Source organism: Dromiciops gliroides, chromosome 5 (assembly GCF_019393635.1).
Source record: "Dromiciops gliroides isolate mDroGli1 chromosome 5, mDroGli1.pri, whole genome shotgun sequence".
NCBI lineage: Eukaryota > Metazoa > Chordata > Mammalia > Microbiotheria > Microbiotheriidae > Dromiciops > Dromiciops gliroides.
In genome coordinates, this window is record NC_057865.1 from 198096069 (window position 1) to 198116375 (window position 20307).

General features: G+C 39.6%; 1 protein-coding gene across 1 annotated transcript in view; it reads left to right on the forward strand.

Moving 5' to 3' along the window:
- The window catches only part of CRACR2A (calcium release activated channel regulator 2A), a 210163-nt gene that overhangs the window by 139521 nt on the left and 50335 nt on the right, over positions 1-20307 (forward strand). The window contains exons 10-12 of the mRNA XM_043967976.1: positions 662-733; positions 10296-10341; positions 15423-15517. Coding sequence (XP_043823911.1) covers positions 662-733; positions 10296-10341; positions 15423-15517 — 213 coding nt within the window. The remainder of the gene's footprint in view (positions 1-661; positions 734-10295; positions 10342-15422; positions 15518-20307) is intronic.

Below are 20307 nucleotides of genomic sequence, written 5' to 3' on the forward strand. Positions count from 1 at the left end.
TAGGACCAAACTCAACAAGTATTTTTTTTTTTTTTTTTTGCGGGGCAATGAGGATTAAGTGACTTGCCCAGGGTCACACAGCTAGTAAGTGTTAAGTGTCTGAGGCTGAATTTGAACTCAGGTCCTCCTCAATTCAGGGCCAGTGTTTTATCCACTGTGCCACCTAGCTGCCCCCTCAACAAGCATTTTTAAGCATCTTTTGTGTGCCAGGCACAATGCCAGATGTTGGAGGTATAAAGACAATTATTGGAAGATGACTTAGTGAAGAACTGCAAAGGCACTTAACTAAAAAAGAAGAAGAAATAAGGAGAACAAGTCTTCCTCCTCCTCCTCCTCCTCCTCTTGAGGAAAGAGATATCAGATTAGAGATTGGCATGCAGACTGTGAGTCCCTAACAAGGTTGAACAACCCCATCAGACAAAACAGAGTTCGCTTTAGAACTTAGAAACAAATCTCCTTTTAACAATCTCCTCAGTGAGTTCAGAGCATCTCTTTCTCTGGCTCAAATCCCATCTGTCGTCTCTCATGGTACATTTATCCATCATGTTCACGGTTTTTTATCCCTTTGGGAAGGCTTCATATGTAAGTCTGACTTCTTCACTGTGCCTACCTTCATTTTGCCTATTGCAGCTCACAAACTCTGTGGTTTCCAATTTCCCAGGGAAGTATACCGGGTGACAGAAAGTTTGCAGAGAGAAAAGACGGGTCTTTTGAAACAACTGGATTTCCTAAGGTAAGTCTATAGCTTGTATTCATAAGACTGCATTCTAGCCAACTCATTTTGGAAGCACCATTCCAAAGTTATCTAATCCCCTAAAATCACAGAACCATAGTCTGTTTTTTCCTATTATTTATTTTCAATTAGATGTAAAAAAATTTAACATTCATTTTTTTAAAAGTTTTGAATCCCAAATTCTCTCCCCTCCCTCTTCCCCTGCCTTGAGAAAGCAAGCAGTTTGATGTAGAATATTCATGTGCAGGCATGCAAAACATATTTCCATATTAGCCATGTTGCAAAAGAAAACACAGATTAAAAAAACACCAAGAAAAATAAAATAAAGAAGGTATGCTTCAATCTGCAATCAGACTCTTATCAGTCCTTTCTCTGGGGGCAGATAACATTTTTCATCATAAGTCAGAATTGACTTGGATCATTGTATTGCTGAGAACAGCTAAGTCATTCATAGTTGATTATCATACAACATTACTGTTAGTGTGTACAGTGTTCTCCTGGTACTGCTCACTTCACTTTGCATCAGTTCATATGTCTTCCCGGGTTTTTCTGGAACCATCCCCCCCATCATTTCTTATAGCAAATTAGTATTCCATCACAATGTTATACCACAACTTGCTCAGCCATTCCCCAATTAATTAATTTAGCATAGCATACTAAAGATCAATGTTTCCCAGCTGATGTTCTGTGTGTGTGGATATATGCAGAGTGTGGGAAGGGGTTTCTGACTTATCCGGCCCATATTCTGTGCACAGACAGAATCTCCCTTCAGAATTTACCATCTGACATTGGAGTTTATGTTGACAATAATTTATCTCTTACTGATCCTTTTTTCTTTTCTTTTCTTTCTTTTTTGTTGGTGAGGCAATTGGGGTTAAATGACTTGCCCAGGGTCACACAGCTAGTAAGTGTCAGGTGTCTGAGGCTGGATTTTAACTCAGGTCCTCCTGACTCTAGAGCCAGTGTCTTATTGATCCTTTTAAATCTTTCTCTTCCCTCTCCCTATCACCACCTGTTTCCCTCTTGAGTTTAATATTTTTAACTAAACATTTTTGTATGCTTATGTGAGTATATTCAACTCTCATTTGTCTAATTCATGTGTAAGATCCATGTGATGTCCACTCTCCCTATACCATTATCCATCTTTACTTTGTATACCCTGAGTATGTGATACAAAAAGTTCTTTTTCCTTCTTCTTCTGTTGCCTCATATATTCATTTTTATATGTCTTTTCTTTAGACCATAACAACAGAACAAAACTACCCTACGCCCCATGTATATCTTTTTTAACTCCTCTATGATGTTGCATAACATTAAGGTTCTGAAGAGATGTTTGTTTCTTTTCCTCCTATTAGAAAAATAAAAAATAAAAAAACAAACCTCATCATCATTTAGCCCCTCAAAGCTTCTATGCTTTTATTCTCATTTTTTTGTCAGGAATGTTGGAAAGTCCCTTATTCTATTAAAACTCTCTTTTCCGTCATCAAAACTATCTGGTAACTGGCTAAAAAATAGAGTGGTAGATCAATGGAATAGGCTAGGCTCAGGAAATGCAGTAGTAAATGACACTAGTAATGTAGTGTTTGATAAACCCAAAGACTCCAGCTTCTGGGATAGGAACTCAGTATTTGACAAAAACTGCTGGGAAAACTGGAAGAGAGTATGGCAGAAATTAGGCATAGACCAGCATCTTACACCTTATACTAAAATAAGGTCAAAATGGATACACGATTTAGACATAAGAGGTGATACCATAGGTAAATTAGGAGAGAAAGGAATAGTCTACCTATAAGATCTTTGGAAAGGAAAACAGTTTTTGACCAAACAAGAGATAGAGTATATTATAAAATGCGAAGTGGATGATTTTGATTACATTAAATTAAAAAATTTTTGTACAAACAGAAGCAATGCATCCAAAATTAGAAGGTAGGCAGAAAGCTAGGAAACTATTTTTGAGGCCAGTACTTCTGATAAAGGCCTCATCTCTAAAATATATAGGGAACTAAATCAAATTTATAAGAACCCAAGTCATTCCCAATTGAGAAATGGTCAAAGGATATGAACAGGCAGTTTTCTGATGAAGAAACCAAAGCTACCTATTCCCATATGAAAAAATGCTCTAAATCTCTAATGATTAGAGAGATGCAAATTAAAACAACTCTGAGGTACCACCTGACACCTATCAGATTGGCTAAAATGACAAAAAAGGAAAATAATAAATGTTGGAGAAGCTGTGGGAAAATTGGAACACTAATCCATTGTTGGTGGAGCTGTGAACTGATCCAACCATTCTGGAGAGCAACTTGGAATTATGCCCAAAGGGCGATAAAGCTGTGCATACCCTTTGACCCAGCAATACCACTTGTGGGTCTTTTTCCCAAAGAGATCATGGAAGGGGGAAAGGGACCCACATGTACAAAATATTTATAGCTGCTCTTTACGTGGTGGCAAAGAATTGGAAGTTGACGGGGTACCCATCAATTGGGGAATGGCTGGACAAGTTGTGGTATTTGAATACAATGGAATACTATTGTGCTATAAGAAACAATGAGCAGGAGGAGTTCAGAGAAACTTGGAGAGTCTTGCGTGGGCTGATGATGAGTGAGATGAGCAGAACTAGAAGAACATTGTACACAGTAACATCAACATTGAGTGTTGATCTACTGTGATGGACTATATTCTTCTCACCAATGCAATGGCACAGAAGAGTTCCAGGGAACTCGTGATGGAAGAGGATCTCCAAATCCAGGGAAAAAAAAAAAAGAACTGCGGAATATAGATGCTAAATGAACCATACTATTTCTTTTGTTTTTGATGCTGTTGGGTTTTTTTTTCTATTTTGAGGTTTTCCATCATTGCTCTGATTTTTTTCTCTTATAACATGACTAATGCAGAAATAGGATTAATGTTATTATGTGTGTGTGTGTATATATATATATATATATATATATATATATATATATATATATAAAACACCTATATCAGATTACCTACTGTCTAAGGAAGGGGGGAGGGAGGGGAGGGAGGGAGAAAAATCTGAAATTGTAAAGCTTGTATAAACAAAGGTTGAGAACTATCTTTACATGTAACGAAAAAAAAATACTTTATTAATTAAAAAAAAACAACTCTCTTTTCCCCCTGTGGGATTATGCTCAGTTTTGCAGGATAAATTATTGGTCACTAAGTTTTTATATTTTGCCCTTAGCAGTATCATGTTCCAAGATCAGGGATCAGAGATCTCTCCTCTGCTAGCTGCCAATCTTGTGAGATTCTGTTTGTGGTTCCTTGGAATTTGAACTCTTTCTATCTAGTTGCTTGTGGTAATTTTTTCTTTGAATTGGAAACTCTGGTTTTTAACTGTGACATTGCTGGAAGTCTTCATTTTGTAGTTTTCCTCAGGAGGTGACTGGTGACTTTCTATTTTCACTTACCCTATGATTCTAACATATCTAGACAAATTCCATTTACAATTTCTTGAAATATAGTATCAGGTGCTTTTTTTTTTTGAACCATGAATTAGATTACCTCTCTTTGATCTGCTTTCTGGGTCAGTTTTTTATAGGTAATACTTTATATTGCTTTCTATTATTTTTTTCCAATCTTGATTTTGTTTTAGCATTTCTTACTTCCTCATGGTATCAGTGATTTTTGTTTGGTCCATTCTAATTATCGAGGGTTCTATTTTCCTTGGTAAGGCTTAACAGCTTCTGTTCTATACTATTATTTCTCCTATTAAGTCCTTCCTCCCATTTAGAATCTCTTACTACCTTTCTCCCAGGATCCTTTCATAACCCTTGTCACCAAGTCATCCTCTTCTTTAAGGCTTTGCATATAAGTATGATGGTATCATCCTCTCCCAGATTTTCTTTCTGGATGATTTGACTCATAATATTTCTTCATAGTATTTGGTATCTTCTTCTATTTACTCATGTTTCTAGTCTATGTTCTTGTTTTCAGATTTAGTGCCTGGCCCCATTTTCTTTCTTTCTTTCTTTTTTTAAGTGAGGCAATTGGGGTTAAGTGACTTGCCCAGGGTCACACAGCTAGTACATGTTAAGTGTCTGAGGCCGGATTTGAACTCAGGTACTCCTGACTCCAAGGCCAGTGCTCTATCCACTGCGCCATCTAGCTTCCCCTCCTGGCCCCATTTTCTCCCACACTCTTGGATGGGGTCAAGCCCTATTTGGTCCTGATCTCACTTCCCTGGCTTTCTGCTGCTGCTTTCCACTTTCCTTAGTATGTCTATACACAGAGTCCTGGAAGGCTTCAATGTCCCCAGATTCAGAGCTCTCTGGTTAGCTTTCTCTGATCAGGGCACTTTTACCCTTGTGGTTTTCTTGATCAATGCATTGCCTCCTTTGTGTCTCTCAGGACTTCTCTTGGTATGATTGCTGTTGTCTTCAGCTCTCCTTCCCCTGGGCTTTCCAAGTCAGAGCTCTTTTGCTTCTGTGTCCCCTGGGGTTCTATGGATATTGCCCCTGGGGTTTTTTTGGTAAGCTCCTTTGCTGGGAGTTTAGGGCCCGTGTTTATGCTAGCTTCTTTGGCAATACCCAGCTCCTAGCACCTGTAGCTTCTGATTCTTTTGTTGTTGAACTAGACTGGATGTGTTGGATTTTCTCTGGGTTTTTTGGGGGGCCATTGTTCCACCTGGTGCTCCTTTTTGATCATTGCTGGAATAAATGTGGGAGAGTTCGATTCCTTCGTACCTTTCATTAGGACATCATATTTTAATTCATCTTTATGAGTCAGCTATAAAATCTTTTGCTTGAAAGCATAATTGGGCCACAGGATCTAGTGTCTGAATTGTTCTGAATTTTAACAATGTGTTAAATATAATGTGTTTCAGATTTGCACCACTCAATACAGTATTCAAGCCAGTCTCAACAGGAAGTGAATATGGGAGTGAAAGGGCCAGGTTTTAGCAAAATTGGGTGTGTGTGTGGGGGGGACATCAACAACTTATTACTTGGGAAACCTTTGATTAAAAAAACAGAACAAGATGTACAAGGACATCACTTTTGAGCTGTGTGTTCTTTGCCTTTGTATCTAGAAGAAATAAGAGGGCAAATTCAGAAAAACAGGAAGGAAAGAAAAGAAAACCCTTGAAAAATACTTGAGGTTTTTTTTTTAATAGCAGAACATTCACACAGAAGTATAACACTGAAGCTTCTGCAGAGTTACTGCATGGTTACCAAGTTAACACTGGGCTGTTGATTAAAATCAGGAAACTGAGCCATGGAGTACAGACCCGGAAGGCAGACATTGCCACCAAAGTGAGATGAACTGTTACTGACAGAAAGGAAAGAATCTGGAGATGGGCAAAACAGGGGAAAGGGGGAGGAGATAGAAGGTCTCAGAGGGAAGTTGCGATTATAAAAAAGAGGCAAATACTTTCCTAAAGAAGAAGGGTTGATTTTCCAGTGTAACTTCCCTTTCACTCTACCTTGCCTCCCTTGCTGTGTATTGCAGCAAGACTTGATCTGACTAATAGGGAGTGACAGAGAAAGCATGCAAGCAGAAGAGATGAGATGTAACAGCAAGAGGAGATACCACAGACAAGTAGGACCTGGAGACTAAGAGAGATGGGGTCACCGAACATCTGAATGGAGAGTCAGAAGAATCAAAGGGGAGAGAGAAAGCAAGGTGATGAGCAGAGCCAAGAAAGTTTCTCTCTGAGTTGACCCCACCCTTGGCTTATAACCCCATTCCACAAGCGATGAGCTAGTCATAGTGACAAACAGTTGGAGGTCCATGCCATAAGTAGCCTACTGAACAAAAGGGCACTAGATGTAAGAGCTTCAGTCTGTACTTGGTCTCAAGCACATCCCTCTATTGCAAAGAGGAAGAGTCTAGTTTTGAGTTTAGAGTTCCTAACTCTTCATATAACAATGGATCCTACACTTGGTGGTCTGAGTCAAACATCATCTAGGAAAAGTATTGCATTGTCTATACTGTTTTATCCACTCACAAGATGGGGACTAATGGGAGAGGAGAGGAAAAGAGGATTTTATTAAGCAAGCTGAATTGTGCCTTTCCTAGAACTCGGGTTTGGAACAACCTATCTACTATTTGGTGAAACTTTGGGAACCAGACCACACTGTAATATTTTATTATATATTGCTTATTGCTTTTGCTTTCATATGACAATATTAAAATTGCACATAGAGTAACTAAGCATTCTTGTCCATTCTTGTGTAAATACATGCTTTTGAAGAAATGATCCACCCAAACTCTACTAACTGCATAGACAGAATATATTTCCTTTATTGATTATCTTTAGATACCCAAGATCCACCACAGATTCCCTATCTAGTATGGACAACAAGAAACTCTCAGTAGTTCTCAAAAGCAAATCTTTTACATAAAATGATGGGATGTATAATATAGGGAAAATAAAGTATAGAAGTTTGGAATGTTAATTTGCTTATAGAACCACTCATTAAATTACTGAATGTTTATCAAAGGCAAAACTTCTGGGGCTTAGCAAGTTTTATTGGACTCTTCAGAGTATTTAGAGAAAGGTAAAATATTAATAGACAATGGATTATCAAAAACTACAAAAGAAAGTAGTACAAGCCTTTCTTTCTTTTACCATAGCAAGGTTTTCCATAGTTATTTCAAGTTTGCAATACCTAGTAGAACCTTAGGTAGGCTTTTGCAGTAATATTGAGCTCTAGAAACACAAGAGAATAAGACAGGACTATAGCCCTGATTCCAAACCACATGACTTGCATACTATCCTCAACCTCCTTATCTTCTCCCACCTTGAGCTCTAATCCTGGGACCTCCCTGGTCTCTGCTGGCCTTTACCTTATTTTTCTTGAAACCTTTGTGTTCCATCCCTCTATTTTCTGGCTCCCCGAGCTCCAAACCAAATCCCTTGTCAAGCTTTGCATTTGAAGGGCTTCCGGACCCAGCACTTATTGCTTCAGTAGAAACACAACCTCTTTTTCCCTGCTTCAACAAACTGAGAAAGACAACAGTGGCTCAGCACTATATATCTATTAAGGGTCTGGGAATCAGGCTTCTGAGGGCCAGGACCTAGCCTGGGACCTTAGATACCAGGGGCTAGGGAGAGCCAAGTGCTTATTCTACATGTGCAAAATCTTCTGAGTTGGTATCTATCACACCTTCCCTTCTGTCCTGTTCTTCTAGGTGTTAGGCGAGAGAACAGACTGACACTGTCCTTACTCATTACATAACCCTGGAGGGTAGAGGTCCTACTTAACTGTCCTTTGGCTAACAAATTCCAGCCTCTTCCCTTTATAATGATGATTCAGTCAACAGGTTATGAGGCAAAAAACAAACAAACCAACCAACCCCAAACTCAACAACCTTCTCTTATTTTCACTCCCTATCTTCTCATCTCAATCCAACTGTGTTCTCCTTGATCCCTTACAGACTGAGGGGACAGAAAACATCTCTGAGAAAACTAAGAGCAGAAAGAAGGGTATAGATTGCTCTCCTTCCATTGTGCCCTCTGTAACCCTGTCTCTTCCATTAAAAATGTCCAACTTTAACATATACTTTATCCTCTCATGTGCTTTCTATTTTTTGCACTCAGAAACCTGGCTTCCCCTGAAAGACTACATCGCCGGTCAATCTCTTATGTACTAGGCACTGTTTCTCTCATTCCTCTAATACTGAGTCAGGAAGGGAGCTGGACATACTCTTAGTTCCCCACTGCCTCTTTTAGGCGCTCTCAGCCCACTTCTGCATTGCTTAGAAGCTGATTCTTGTTTGTGGCTCATTCTTTCTAGATCACCCAAGTCATCTCCTTGTAGCAGTTGGCTTCTAGTGCTCTCCACTAATTTCTCAAGGAGCTCAGTACCTGGATCATAATCTTCCTTTCTACCTCAAACCCTGCTCTCATACTTGGCAATCCAATTCCATATTGGTGTTCCTTTGAATAGCCTAGCCTGCTGATTCATCTGTCTTCTGAACTTCCATGATCCATTGCTTCTCCCTAAGTTATCTACTTACAAGTATGGTCACATTTTAGATCTTATCCATAACTATATTACATTCATGATTTAGAACCTCCAGGTCCTCTACCCTTCCATCTTACACTAATCCATCACTCCTCTTTACTTCAATTTCTTCCCTTTACAGTCTTGACTCCATATTTGTTCCAACCATCCATTATCGTTTGTACTTGAATCCATGCCATAAATATTCACCATCCTCTATCCTTCAATCCCCACCATCTAGTCCTTTCATCAGTCATGCCTCATGTAAGCCAAGGTTACATCCTTATCTCTCTGTGCTGCTGGTATGCTGCCGCATGATCCTGGAAACCATTGCACAATTGTGTCCACTGAGTCTACTACAAATTTATGTCATCTAACCTCAACTGAGACCTCACTACTGCAGGGCAATCTTTTTATTCTTCCTGGTTTGACTCTCTTTCACACCTTGTGAAATAGATATTTGAAGTCTTGCCTTCTTTCCTTGCGGCCTTTAGACTATTCCTTCCCCTCATCAGAGGACCTTGTCTCTTACCTCTCTGAAAAAATTGAGGATATCCACCATTCATTAGAGAAGGTCATCCTTCTCTACCTTATTTCTCAAAATCCCTCTATATCACCCCTATCCTGTTCTTCTTTGTTCTGGTATCTGAGAAATGGCCCCTTTTCCTTGCCAAGACCAATACCTGTAACTGTGCCCTTGGTTCCAAAGTTGTCCTTCACCCATTCTCATTCATTCTCATTCTCTCTCCCTCACCCCTCTTACCTCCTCTTCCCCTTCTCTCCTCCTTTTCTCCCTCTCTTTTTTTCTCCCCCTTCCCATTCATTTTTTTCTTATTAACTAATAACTCTCCTGCTGCTACAAACATGCCTAGGCCTCCCCATACTTTAAAACCTTCATTTAACCATGATGTCCCCCTCAAGTCATTATCTTATACCTCTTCTCTCTAATTGTAATTTTGTCTCCCTCCTAAAATTACCTTCTGTTTTCTCTGTCTTCCATGCAGTGGTAATAGACTGTCTCCTTTTTCCCTTTTATGTTCCCCAGCATCTTGCCCACAATAAAGGTTTGTTGAGTTGAGCTTCACCCTCAGATCACTGCCGCCTGGGGAAATCAATCCCTAGTAAGAATTCTCAAAAGCTCTGGTAATCCTGATGATCAAAGTGACTTTAAGAGATCAACCTAATCAGGGGTCCCCAGCTTGGAAGAGAAGAAATCTGTCAAGGAAATACAAGGAATATTTGGTGACTATTTTATTTCTTATGTGCACAAAGCCCCAATAAATTCTAGAATTTATTTACTTTTATATTGAATATGGGGTACAGAAAAGTTTAATAAAATCCAAGGGACATGAGAATTAGAAAAGATAGTAACTCCTAATCTCACTAATCCCTACTTCCTCTGCCTCACAACAAGTAAACCATCCTCTGATTTATAATCCCCAGAAGAAGAAATTCCACACTCTTTCTTGCCTTCTCTGTCTCTCAGGGTCTACGAGGATGGCATAGGAAGGGCTGAGAATAAGTCAATGCTGTCAATGAGTTTCATACATGACTTGATTTCTCCTTGTTTCATTTTCCCTCTTGTCTCACAGGGAAAAGAACAAGCACCTACAGGATGAACGAGACATGTGTTTGCAGGTAATAAATCAAGGCCTCCTTCCCCAGGGAATGGACTACAAGGCAGCAGGCCATTTGGGAAATGAGCTGCATTCTCCACATGGCCTAAGATAACTCCAAGTCCTGGTGAAGACAATGATGTCAGATATTTTTGGCTATGCAGGGAAGACACTAAAAAGGCAGAGCAGCTAACCACCTCTGCCATAATGTGGTCCATAGTCATGCATCTGTTAAAAGAACTGGAGAAGAGAAGACTTCAAAAGGGAATATGATCAATAGCTATTTTAAGTATTTGAAGGACTGTCTTGTGGAAGAATAATGGATTAGACTCATTCCGTTTGCTACCAGAGGGTGAGATTTGCAGAGTCACAAACTAAAAGAAATGGCCCAAAGTGCCCAAAGTGGCTTGGGCTGCTTCAGGAGTTAGTGAGTTCCCCTTGATTAGAAGTTGTCTGTCATGGGGCAGCTAGGTGGCACAGTGGATAGAGCACCAGCCCTGGAGTCAGGAGGACCTGAGTTCAAATCCGGCCTCAGACACTTAACACTTACTAGCTGTGTGACCCTGGGCAAGTCACTTAACCCCAATCGCCTCACCAAAACAAAACAAAACAAAAACAAAAAGAAGTCTTCAGTCAGAAGGGGATTGTCAGTTAGGCACAGTTTGGACTGGATGACCTCAGAGCTCCCTTCTATTCCGACGTAGTCTGTGCTTCTATGAGCGTATGTGCATCCCCAAATAGCACAAAGTGCCAAACTGACTGCAGACCTCCTGCTTCTTCTCTTCTGCTCTCTCTGAAGATGCTGCTGCAGCATCTGCAAATGTGCATGTGCCTTAGAGAGGGAAGATGGGGAGGGGGCCGGGGGGGGGGCTTCCTTCCAAGTCGGGAAGTCATCCCCCCTTGCCTTTGTGATGTGACCTGAGGCAAATCATCATTCATCTTCTTTATGTTTGTGCTGCTCTCACATAAAGGAGAATATTCTCCAACCGACTTCCTACTTCACAGGAAGATTATAAGTCAAGATGCTTAGAAGAGAGCACACAGGCTCATAGGATTTAGATCTTGGAGGGGTCTCTGAGATCATCTAGTTTGGGGGTCCTTAACCATTGTTTTTTAGTCATGGATTCATTTAGCAGTGTGGACCCCTTCTCAGAAACATATTTTTAAATATATAAAATAAAATACATAGAATTACGAAAGAAAAAAGAAATAGATTAGATTGAAATGCATTTATCTAAATATATATTTTTTTAAACCACCAAGTTTACAGCCCACAGGTTAAGAGCCCATTGACTGGAGCTAGCTAGGTGGTAGAAGAAGGCCTCTGAGGGTAAGGCCATGCAGCTTTTTTTTTTTTTGGTGTCAGGAAGTGATGTTTGCTTGTGGGAGGAAGAAGGGGCAAGGTGGACGCTCTGGCTCTCTCTTTTCATCAGAACTCTGGTGGAGAGTGGAGTGAGAAATGCATTCTCCCTTTAATAGACAGATGAATCTAGGCCTTTCTCTCTTTCTTCACCAAATTCTTATTCTCCTTAATAAATGTTTAAAAGTCTAACTCTTGCTAAAGCTTATAATTTATTGGCGACTACTCAGTAGATATTTTAGACAGACTAACTAGAATTTTACCCCCTTATACCTCTAAAGTCAAGGGATCAGGTCTGGGGCCTCTCCCATGCCCTTTACTAACCACAAGAGTTTAGACTATCTTTGTAACCCTTCAGAGCCTCACTTTCCTCATCTCTAAAATGGGAATAATAGTCTACTTTCTGGATTGTTGATAGGATCAGAAGAGACAACATATGTTAGAGTGCTATTTAAATATGAGCTATTATTATAAAGCAGCTCTGCCTTGAATCTTGTCCAAGGTGGCTTAATTGCACAAGATCTCATTAGAATTTGGTTTCTTTCGTAAAGCAGACCAGCAGCACATAGTCCCCCTTCCTGGCTCTCATTGCTAAAGGTCCAGCATCAACTTTTTTATGTTCCAGGTGTATAATAAAGGTGTTAATAATTAAAGTAACAGGGAACTTGTTTGAAAGCTTTCAACTAAAAATGAACCTGAAGCTCTGTTCCCTCTTCCGGCCTGCTGAACTCAGGATTGTTTAAAAAGGGGAAAAGGGATTATGCTCTGAAGTGAAGGATGAAGGAAAACAGGGACTGCCAAATAATCTTTATGCCAAATAATAATTAAAGATTCATTGGGAAGTCATCATAGCTCATCTCTTCAGGCACCTGGAAAGCAGCAGCAGCACATCCTCTTCCCCTATTAAAGTGTTTGGGAAACATAAGGTTAGCTGATTAACATGAAACTCTTTCTCTGGATATGAATCTGCTTCCTCCCCACCCCCAAGACTTCTGTTAGGGGACCTTGACAAACAGAGCAGAAGGTGCCCCTCCCTTTCTACCAACACCATCTTCAAATCCTTTCTTATAGATAGGAAGGAAGCAGAATAAAGGTTAACTGACTACTTGAAATTTCCCCCTTTTTCATTATCTGTTGGAATTTGGAGATAAGAGGGGAAGAGAGCTGATTTTATCCATAGAATAGACAGGCTGATATTTATATGTATGTGATTTTAGAAGGAAGGTCTACTTGACCAAAAACACCTTTCCAGTCTCACACAGGAAGTCTTCCTGTTAGCAATTTACACAATCAGAAGGCCATGGGATCCAATGCACCTCAGAGGTCATGTGGTCTGTCTGCACTTAACCAACAATAGCCTTGATAAAATCTTTGACAAGGGAATCATCTAAGCTCTGCGTGAAGATGGTTCATCTAGAACGATCACCACCTTTTACAGATGGAGGTTCAGACAGATAGTAGGACTTGTCTGAGGTCACAGTAACACTGAAAACTGAGTCTACACCAAGAAACGCAGACTGAGATAGAAGGAACTTCAGAGACTATGGAGTCCCAAGGATAGCTGACCAACAACCCCTCTGAACAGCATCTCCCACAAAAGGTCATTCAGTCTTTTTAAAGATCTCTCGTGAGAATTTCCTTCTCCAGAGTTTCCTGTCCTTCCTGAGTTGATTTCCCCTAATCTTATTGACAGCATTCTGCCTACCTCCTTGCTGAATCCTTTGAAATCTGTTCTCTAGAAATCTAGGGTGCATGTCAAGCCACTCTTTTCTTTCTTTTCCTTCTCTATCCCATATTCCAAGATGGGGTGACCACTTCTTCCTCAAGGATCCATCATTTTCATCCCAGAAACCAATTGCTAGAGAAAATTGGAAGTTCCGGTCTGTTTTCTTGCATTATTTATCACATTGAAGCATTCAAGTTTTTGATTTATGTTCTTCCAGGAGATCTATGATCTTTTAAATATCTCTGTGTATCCTGTCTTCAAGATCAGTATGTTTTGCTTATAGAGAGAACACATGTTCTTTTAACATTTTTGCTTTTTACTTCTCTTATTCCAGACTGACCTAATTTTTTTTTTTACTTATATCCCCAAGTAGTTATGTCTTTTGTATCTTTGAAGAGACTTGCCACAATGGATTCAAGTTTTTCTATTTTGTCCATTATTTCTGCTATGCAGGCTATAAATTTTGCTTTCATGATCCTTATTCTCTCTTGAACTATTTGAGAACATCCTGCTAGGGATCCCTGTCTTCTTGGAATGTACAGGATTCATTTTCCTTTGTCTTGAAATATTTATATAAAGGTGTTTTTTTACTCATTTAGATGATCTGGAGGTCATCTTCCCTTCTGCTACTAATATCTTCCCTGTTCATTTATCTTCTTGTGCTCAAGGTTTTTAAGTGAGTTGTCTCCCTCCTGAGACCTTGGGTAAGTTCAGTCATTTTTCCCTTTTATTCTCTTTATTGCTTACTTTCTGACTCCTTATCCTTTGAGGGAACCAAAGGATTGGACCTCAAAACTGTGTCAGCTTCTTCCTATGTAAGGGAATATACTTTTCATTGAACTCAGTCCCTTCCCTAAGTGATTTCTGGGGGCGGGGGGAGTTGGCCTCCACTAGATGCCAATCCTGTTAGAGAGAGAGAGAGAGAGAGAGAGAGAGAGAGAGAGAGAGAGAGAGAGAGAGATTGATCATTCTCCTGGTCCCTCTTTAGTTGTGTGGCTGAATTCTGCTGAAACACAGCTTGCTGCAGCCCTAGCCACAGCACACCTCCATTTTTTTCTGTCTCCACCTCCTCCACATAGTAGGGTTGGAGGCAGTGTTGAGGTCTGCTGCTTTCTGCCACAAAACGGTGGGTTCATTTGTGCTGTTCTACCAGATCATGGGGTTGGTGACCTGACTGAGCACACTGAGCTTTATGGATTAGCCTCAGATTGTGGCTTCATTCATATTCTTAGTGTCTTCTTAGCCTTTGGAGGCAGTTGCTCTTATTCTAGCTCTTATTTCTTGTTTTAGGGAGTCTTCCCTTTCTCTTCTCCTCTTCCCTACCTCCTAACCTTTTGATACAGGTTATTGACTTCTGATACTTTTTCTCCTTTTTAAAGCTTGAGGCCTTTCTTCCATTTTAGAAAAAGGAACACTTCATTAGGCATGACAGCATGAAGAATGAAAAGGTATTCATTGAGTACCTTTATATTCTCTTTTGGTAGGGAGGCCATCCTGCACTTTGAAAAAGCAGTTACTTGACCATGGTAAAATGACAAGGATCATGACATCGGTATAGGTCACTCTAAATTTTCCTTGCTGCCCTTTCTTACTAGAATGAAGATCTTTAGTCTTCTGTCTCTCTTTTTGGCAGTATCTATAGCCAGCGCTAATGATGAGCTATTTTGGCAAAAACGATTGTTGGCTCACCAATCAAGGTCTCCTAAGTCCCAAGCCAGGAAAAGAATTCCTTTGGGTTAAGGATCATGCTCTCTCTTACCCTCTTTAAAATGCAAATACTTTCTAATCCCCATATTATGAATGAATTTATGGGATAGGGTGACTGGAATGAAGAGCTAGCATGAGGACCTTGAAGAATGTATTAAAAGGGGAAAGAAGAGTAGAAAAGGGGCCATAGGACAAGTACAACCTACTTCATAGTAAGTCACAGGGCCAGGTCTGAAATAGAAGAAACACTCTCAGGAGTTGGGGGCAAACTCAAAGGCTCTGACCTTAAGATCTTTCTTTGTTTCCACAGAAAGATAAAGCCGCAGCTGCATCAAAAGCAAGCTGGAAGCAAAGATCTGGCTCTATCATAGGAAAATACATGGAAGGAAAAGGTATCCCTAGATGGTAAGCACTATGTGAAAATGGAGGAATGCTGGTCCCAATCACATAGACTCCAATGGGCCTCGGTGTTTTTCATCTGGAAAATGATGGAGTTGAACTAAATACCTAGTGTTATATAGTGGAAAGAGTGCAGGATTTTAGGTCAGAAGACCAGTGTTCATCACTTGACTTGTAATTTATTAGCTATGTGAATTTGAGCTCTCTGGAGCTCATCTACAAATAGAGGGAGCTAGCTAGACAAAATGACCCCTATAAGATGCCTTCTATCTATAAATCAATGATCCTACTATTCTTCCCACCACGCACACATATGCATGTATGTATAAATGTATACATATATATGCATCGATGTATAGAGTACACTTTAAAGTCTACTAGTATATCAGCTCCTTGAGGAAAAGTATCATGTCATTTTTGTCTTTGTACTTATTCCCAGCACTTGGAACAATGCTTTGAAGAGAGTAGGTGCTTAAGATATTTGTTTACTTTCATTGGATTAACTTTTCTGGGCCTTAGTTTTGTCAGATGTAAAATAGGAAGAATAATGCCTGCTCCACATAAATAACAGAGTTGATGATGAGGACCAAGTAAGATTACACGTATAAAGTGCTTTCTGTAAATGTAAATGTAAGCTATGATTAAGATGTAATCCCTTAAAATATTAAATATAGGGGGCAGCTAGGTGGCACAGTGGATAAAGCACCAGCCCTGGATTCAGAAGGACCTGAGTTCGAATTCGGCCTCAGACACTTGACACTTACTAGCTGTGTGACCTGGGCACGTCACTTAACCCTCATTGCCTCGCCAAAAAAAAAATATATTAAATGTGTTACATTTTAAATGTAAGCTAACATAGCATTGTCATTATCATTATGATAGACTGGTCCCCTCGTGGTATGACACTATTTACTACATGTAATTATTCCTTTCTTCTGATCTTTAATGCTGTTGCCCACTCAGAGTTATATGTGGTATATTCAGAGTAGAGAGGTAGGTAGCAGAGATAACTGACCTCCCATCCAACCCAGTCAGTAAGATGCTGTTGCACAGAATTTCTGCTGCTACTCCTCCTGTTATAAAAGAGTTCCTCAGTCCCTGAGCAATGTCCAGCCATGCTTTTTGACATTCATACTCTGTCTTATGCCTCAGAGAAGAAAACAGACTAAGAATGAGGCAACTAAACAGGGGGATATGATGCAATACAATACAATAGATATTTATCATGCACCTACTACATGCTAGGCACTGTGCTAAGCGCTGGGAATACAAATTTTAAAAAAAGAAAAGAAAGATAGTTCCTGTCCTCAAAGAGCTTACAATCTAATGGGGAAAGAAAAGGCAGAGTGTACCTTGAATAGGGTCATGATGATGATTCTGGAGTCAAAACCATGCAGAGCATCTGGTGGCAAATGAAGAGATTACTAGGATTTTGAGCCCTCTGTACAGGACGGGTTTGGGAGGAGTTTTTTCTCTGCCTTTCAGCCCTCCAATTAGAGGCAGAAGCAACTGAGTGTATCATTGCAGTGTGAGTACCAAAGCTAAAGCAATCTTTTGGGGATGAGATTGTGTGTGTGTGTGTGTGTGTGTGTGTGTGTGTGTGTGTGTGTGTGTGTGTGTTGGGAGGGGAAACATAATGATGATACAAGTATCAAAAGAAAGTAGCTTATTCGGCATGGAGAAAGAAAACAAATCAGGATAGAAAAGGAAGGAGGATGTAAAAAACAGAGTAGAGAAGCTGGGGAGGGAGGGGGAAAGAGAAAACAATTATACCAGTAGTATTTTCTTGATCTGAAGATAGCCCTCCCCTAAAGAAAATCTGGTCTACATAAAACCTGACTGCAACCTATAATCAGTTATTTTTTAGTACTTTTAAAAAAATTCATAAAAATCTTATCATTTGAAATATGGTTTCTGTTTGAGGTAGCCTATGTTTGGACCAATGTAGCAGCATTTCTTTGTTTGATATTTTGGTTTATAATAGTGTTGTTCTCCATCCTTTGTTCTTGAAGAAGACCAATGACATCACAAGGTAGAGCTGTGCAAAGTCATCAGCCTTACTCTCTCCTCCAGAATCTGAACAACAAAAACAACAGTTTATTATAATCATATCATAACCAGCATTTATATAATACTTTAATGTATGCAAAATGCTTTACAGTTATTTTGTTTTATCCTCATAGCGACCCTGAGATGTATGTGCCGTAATTATCTCCTTTACAGATGAGGAAACTGAGGCAGGCAAATTAACAAATGAGATAATCATTGTAAAGTGCTGAGCACAGTGTCATGCACATAGTAAATGCTATATAAATGTTAGCTATTATTACTGTCCAGTGTTTCACAGCTAGTAAGTTTCTGAGACCATATTTGAACTCAAATCTTCCTGACTACAAGCCCATTATTCTATCAACTGCACAGTGGTTGATAGACTTGAAAGAGCACTGCATTAGCAGCAAAGGACCAAAGGTCAAAGTTTGGTTCTGCTTACTTTCTTACCTATATATCCTTGAGAAAAATCACTTACTTTTTCTAACCCTCAATTTCCTGGTCAATAGAATGGAGTGGGACTCCGATCTCCTCTACGGAGTCTTCTAGCCCTAAACTCAGTGATCTTAGCAACAACAATAATAACCCTGTAGGTAAGCATCTCCCCTTTGTAGACAAGCCTTAAGTTGCAAGGCTTAGACAAAATGTGAAACCAAAGTCTAGCCCAGTGGAGTGGAAAATGATCCAAATCTCGATTTGAAACCTCTTTCTCTTATTTCCTAGCTATCTGGCCTTGGGTTAAATACCTTCATTTCTCTGAGCTACAGTGTCTTCATCTGTAAAGTGTAAGAATTGGACTCAAACTGGAAGGTCCCTTTCAGTTTTAAATCTAAATGAACCCATATGAACCCTAAGTTTTTACAAGAAAGTAAGAAGTAGGAGAAATAAAGCAGGTTAGAAAGTGCACTTGACTGAAACTCCATCATCTGTCAAACAAAAGACAGTGTTCAATCATTACAGGGAGGGCAGAGGGAAGGAGGAGCTTCATTAAAGAACCGTATGGAATCTCCAATTTTTAACTTCTTGAAAGTGAGAGCAGGGCAAGGGCATGACAGATAATTCCCAGTGAGTCACATTTAATTAACTCAAAGGTAACCTATTTTGCTGCTTCTGGGATACAGTGTGACTGAACTTGATTGCCTGAAGGGTTGTCTCATTGCTTATCCACATAGGAAGGCATCCAGTGACATTTTTTTTTTTTTGCCAAAGCTTTTTCTCCAGCCACATAGAAGAGCAAAGTGAAATACAGAGAGCCAGAAGGAATCAGTGGAGTTTAAGTGCTCTAAATTATGAGTGTGAAACCAGCCAAATGGAGTGGAATTCTAAAATCCTGCAATCTAGAGCACTGGATTCTAATTCCAAGCTCTGTGTGGTATGGGGCAAACACTTCATCTTTCAGGGCCTCAGTTGTATTACTTGGAAAATGAGAAGGGTTTATTATGCAATTCAATAAGCATTTCCTAAGTGACTATTTTGAGAAAGGCAGTGGGCAACTATTGAAGCTATTGGTTAAAAGGAGCCTTAGAAGCCTCAATTAGCCTCAATGGTCTCACCTGTGCCTGAACAGGAATCCTCTCTCCATAACAGTCCCAACAAGTGATGACCTCCAGTAAAGACAAACCAGATACCTCCACTTTGGCCCAACTCTGATAATTTTAGAAAATTTTTCCTTTTTTCTAATTGATATCTATCTCTTTGGGACTTCCACCCATTGTTCCTAGTTCTGCCCTCAGGAACTAAGTAAAACAGTCAAGAACCAGAGTTTCACAGACCAGGGTCACACAGTCAGTAAGTATCAGAGGTGGGATTTCAACCTGGGTCACCTTCTCTCAGAGGCTATGCCACACTGCCTTTGTTTTAAAAAAAAATTTAAGTAATAAACATTTTTATTTATAGTTTTGAGTTCTAATTTCTATCCCTCCTTCTCTCCCTCCCTTGCCACTCACTGAGGTGGTAAGCAATCAGATATGGGTTACACATGAAGGACTGTGTAAAACATTACCACATTAGTCATTTTGTACAAAAAATCTTGAATAAAAGAAAAAAATGAAAATGGAAAATTAGCATGCTTCAGTCTGTGTTCCATCAACATCAGTTCTTTCTTTGGAGGTGGATAGTAAGTTTCATCAGTAGTCCTTTGGGATTGTCTTGGATCATTGTATTGATGAGGATAGTTGTCATTCATGATTCTTCATCAAACAATATTGCTGACTCTGTGAACAACATTCTCCACATTGCCTTATAAGATTTCCACTGGCCACAAACATTTTTAGACACCGATGAACTGAAATGCATTTCCCATTGAAATGTGAAACTACTGCACACAGTGGCTATAACCTTAGACATGGAATCAGGAAGACCTGAGTTCAAATCTGGCCTCAGAGGCTTACCTGTGCCCCTGAGTAAGGTCACTTAATATCTGTCTGTGTCATTTTCCTTATCTGTAAAATGAAGATAATGATAACACTTAACCCATAGGGGTTGTGAGAATCAGACCAGATTTTTCAAAAGTGCTTTGCACCCTTAAAGTACTATCTAAATTCTAGCTATTATTTTTTTTCTTTCATACCTACTGGTCCTCTAATAAGAGGCTGAGTGAAAGATGAACAGTAGTTAATGTTTAGAAGGATGAAGGACCAATTAGAAATTCATTAACTAGAATGTTAAAAATTGAATTGCTAGAATTGTTTTGAAAGTTAGATGAATGAAAAGTGTAAGAAACACAGTATCTGGGTAATTCATTATCA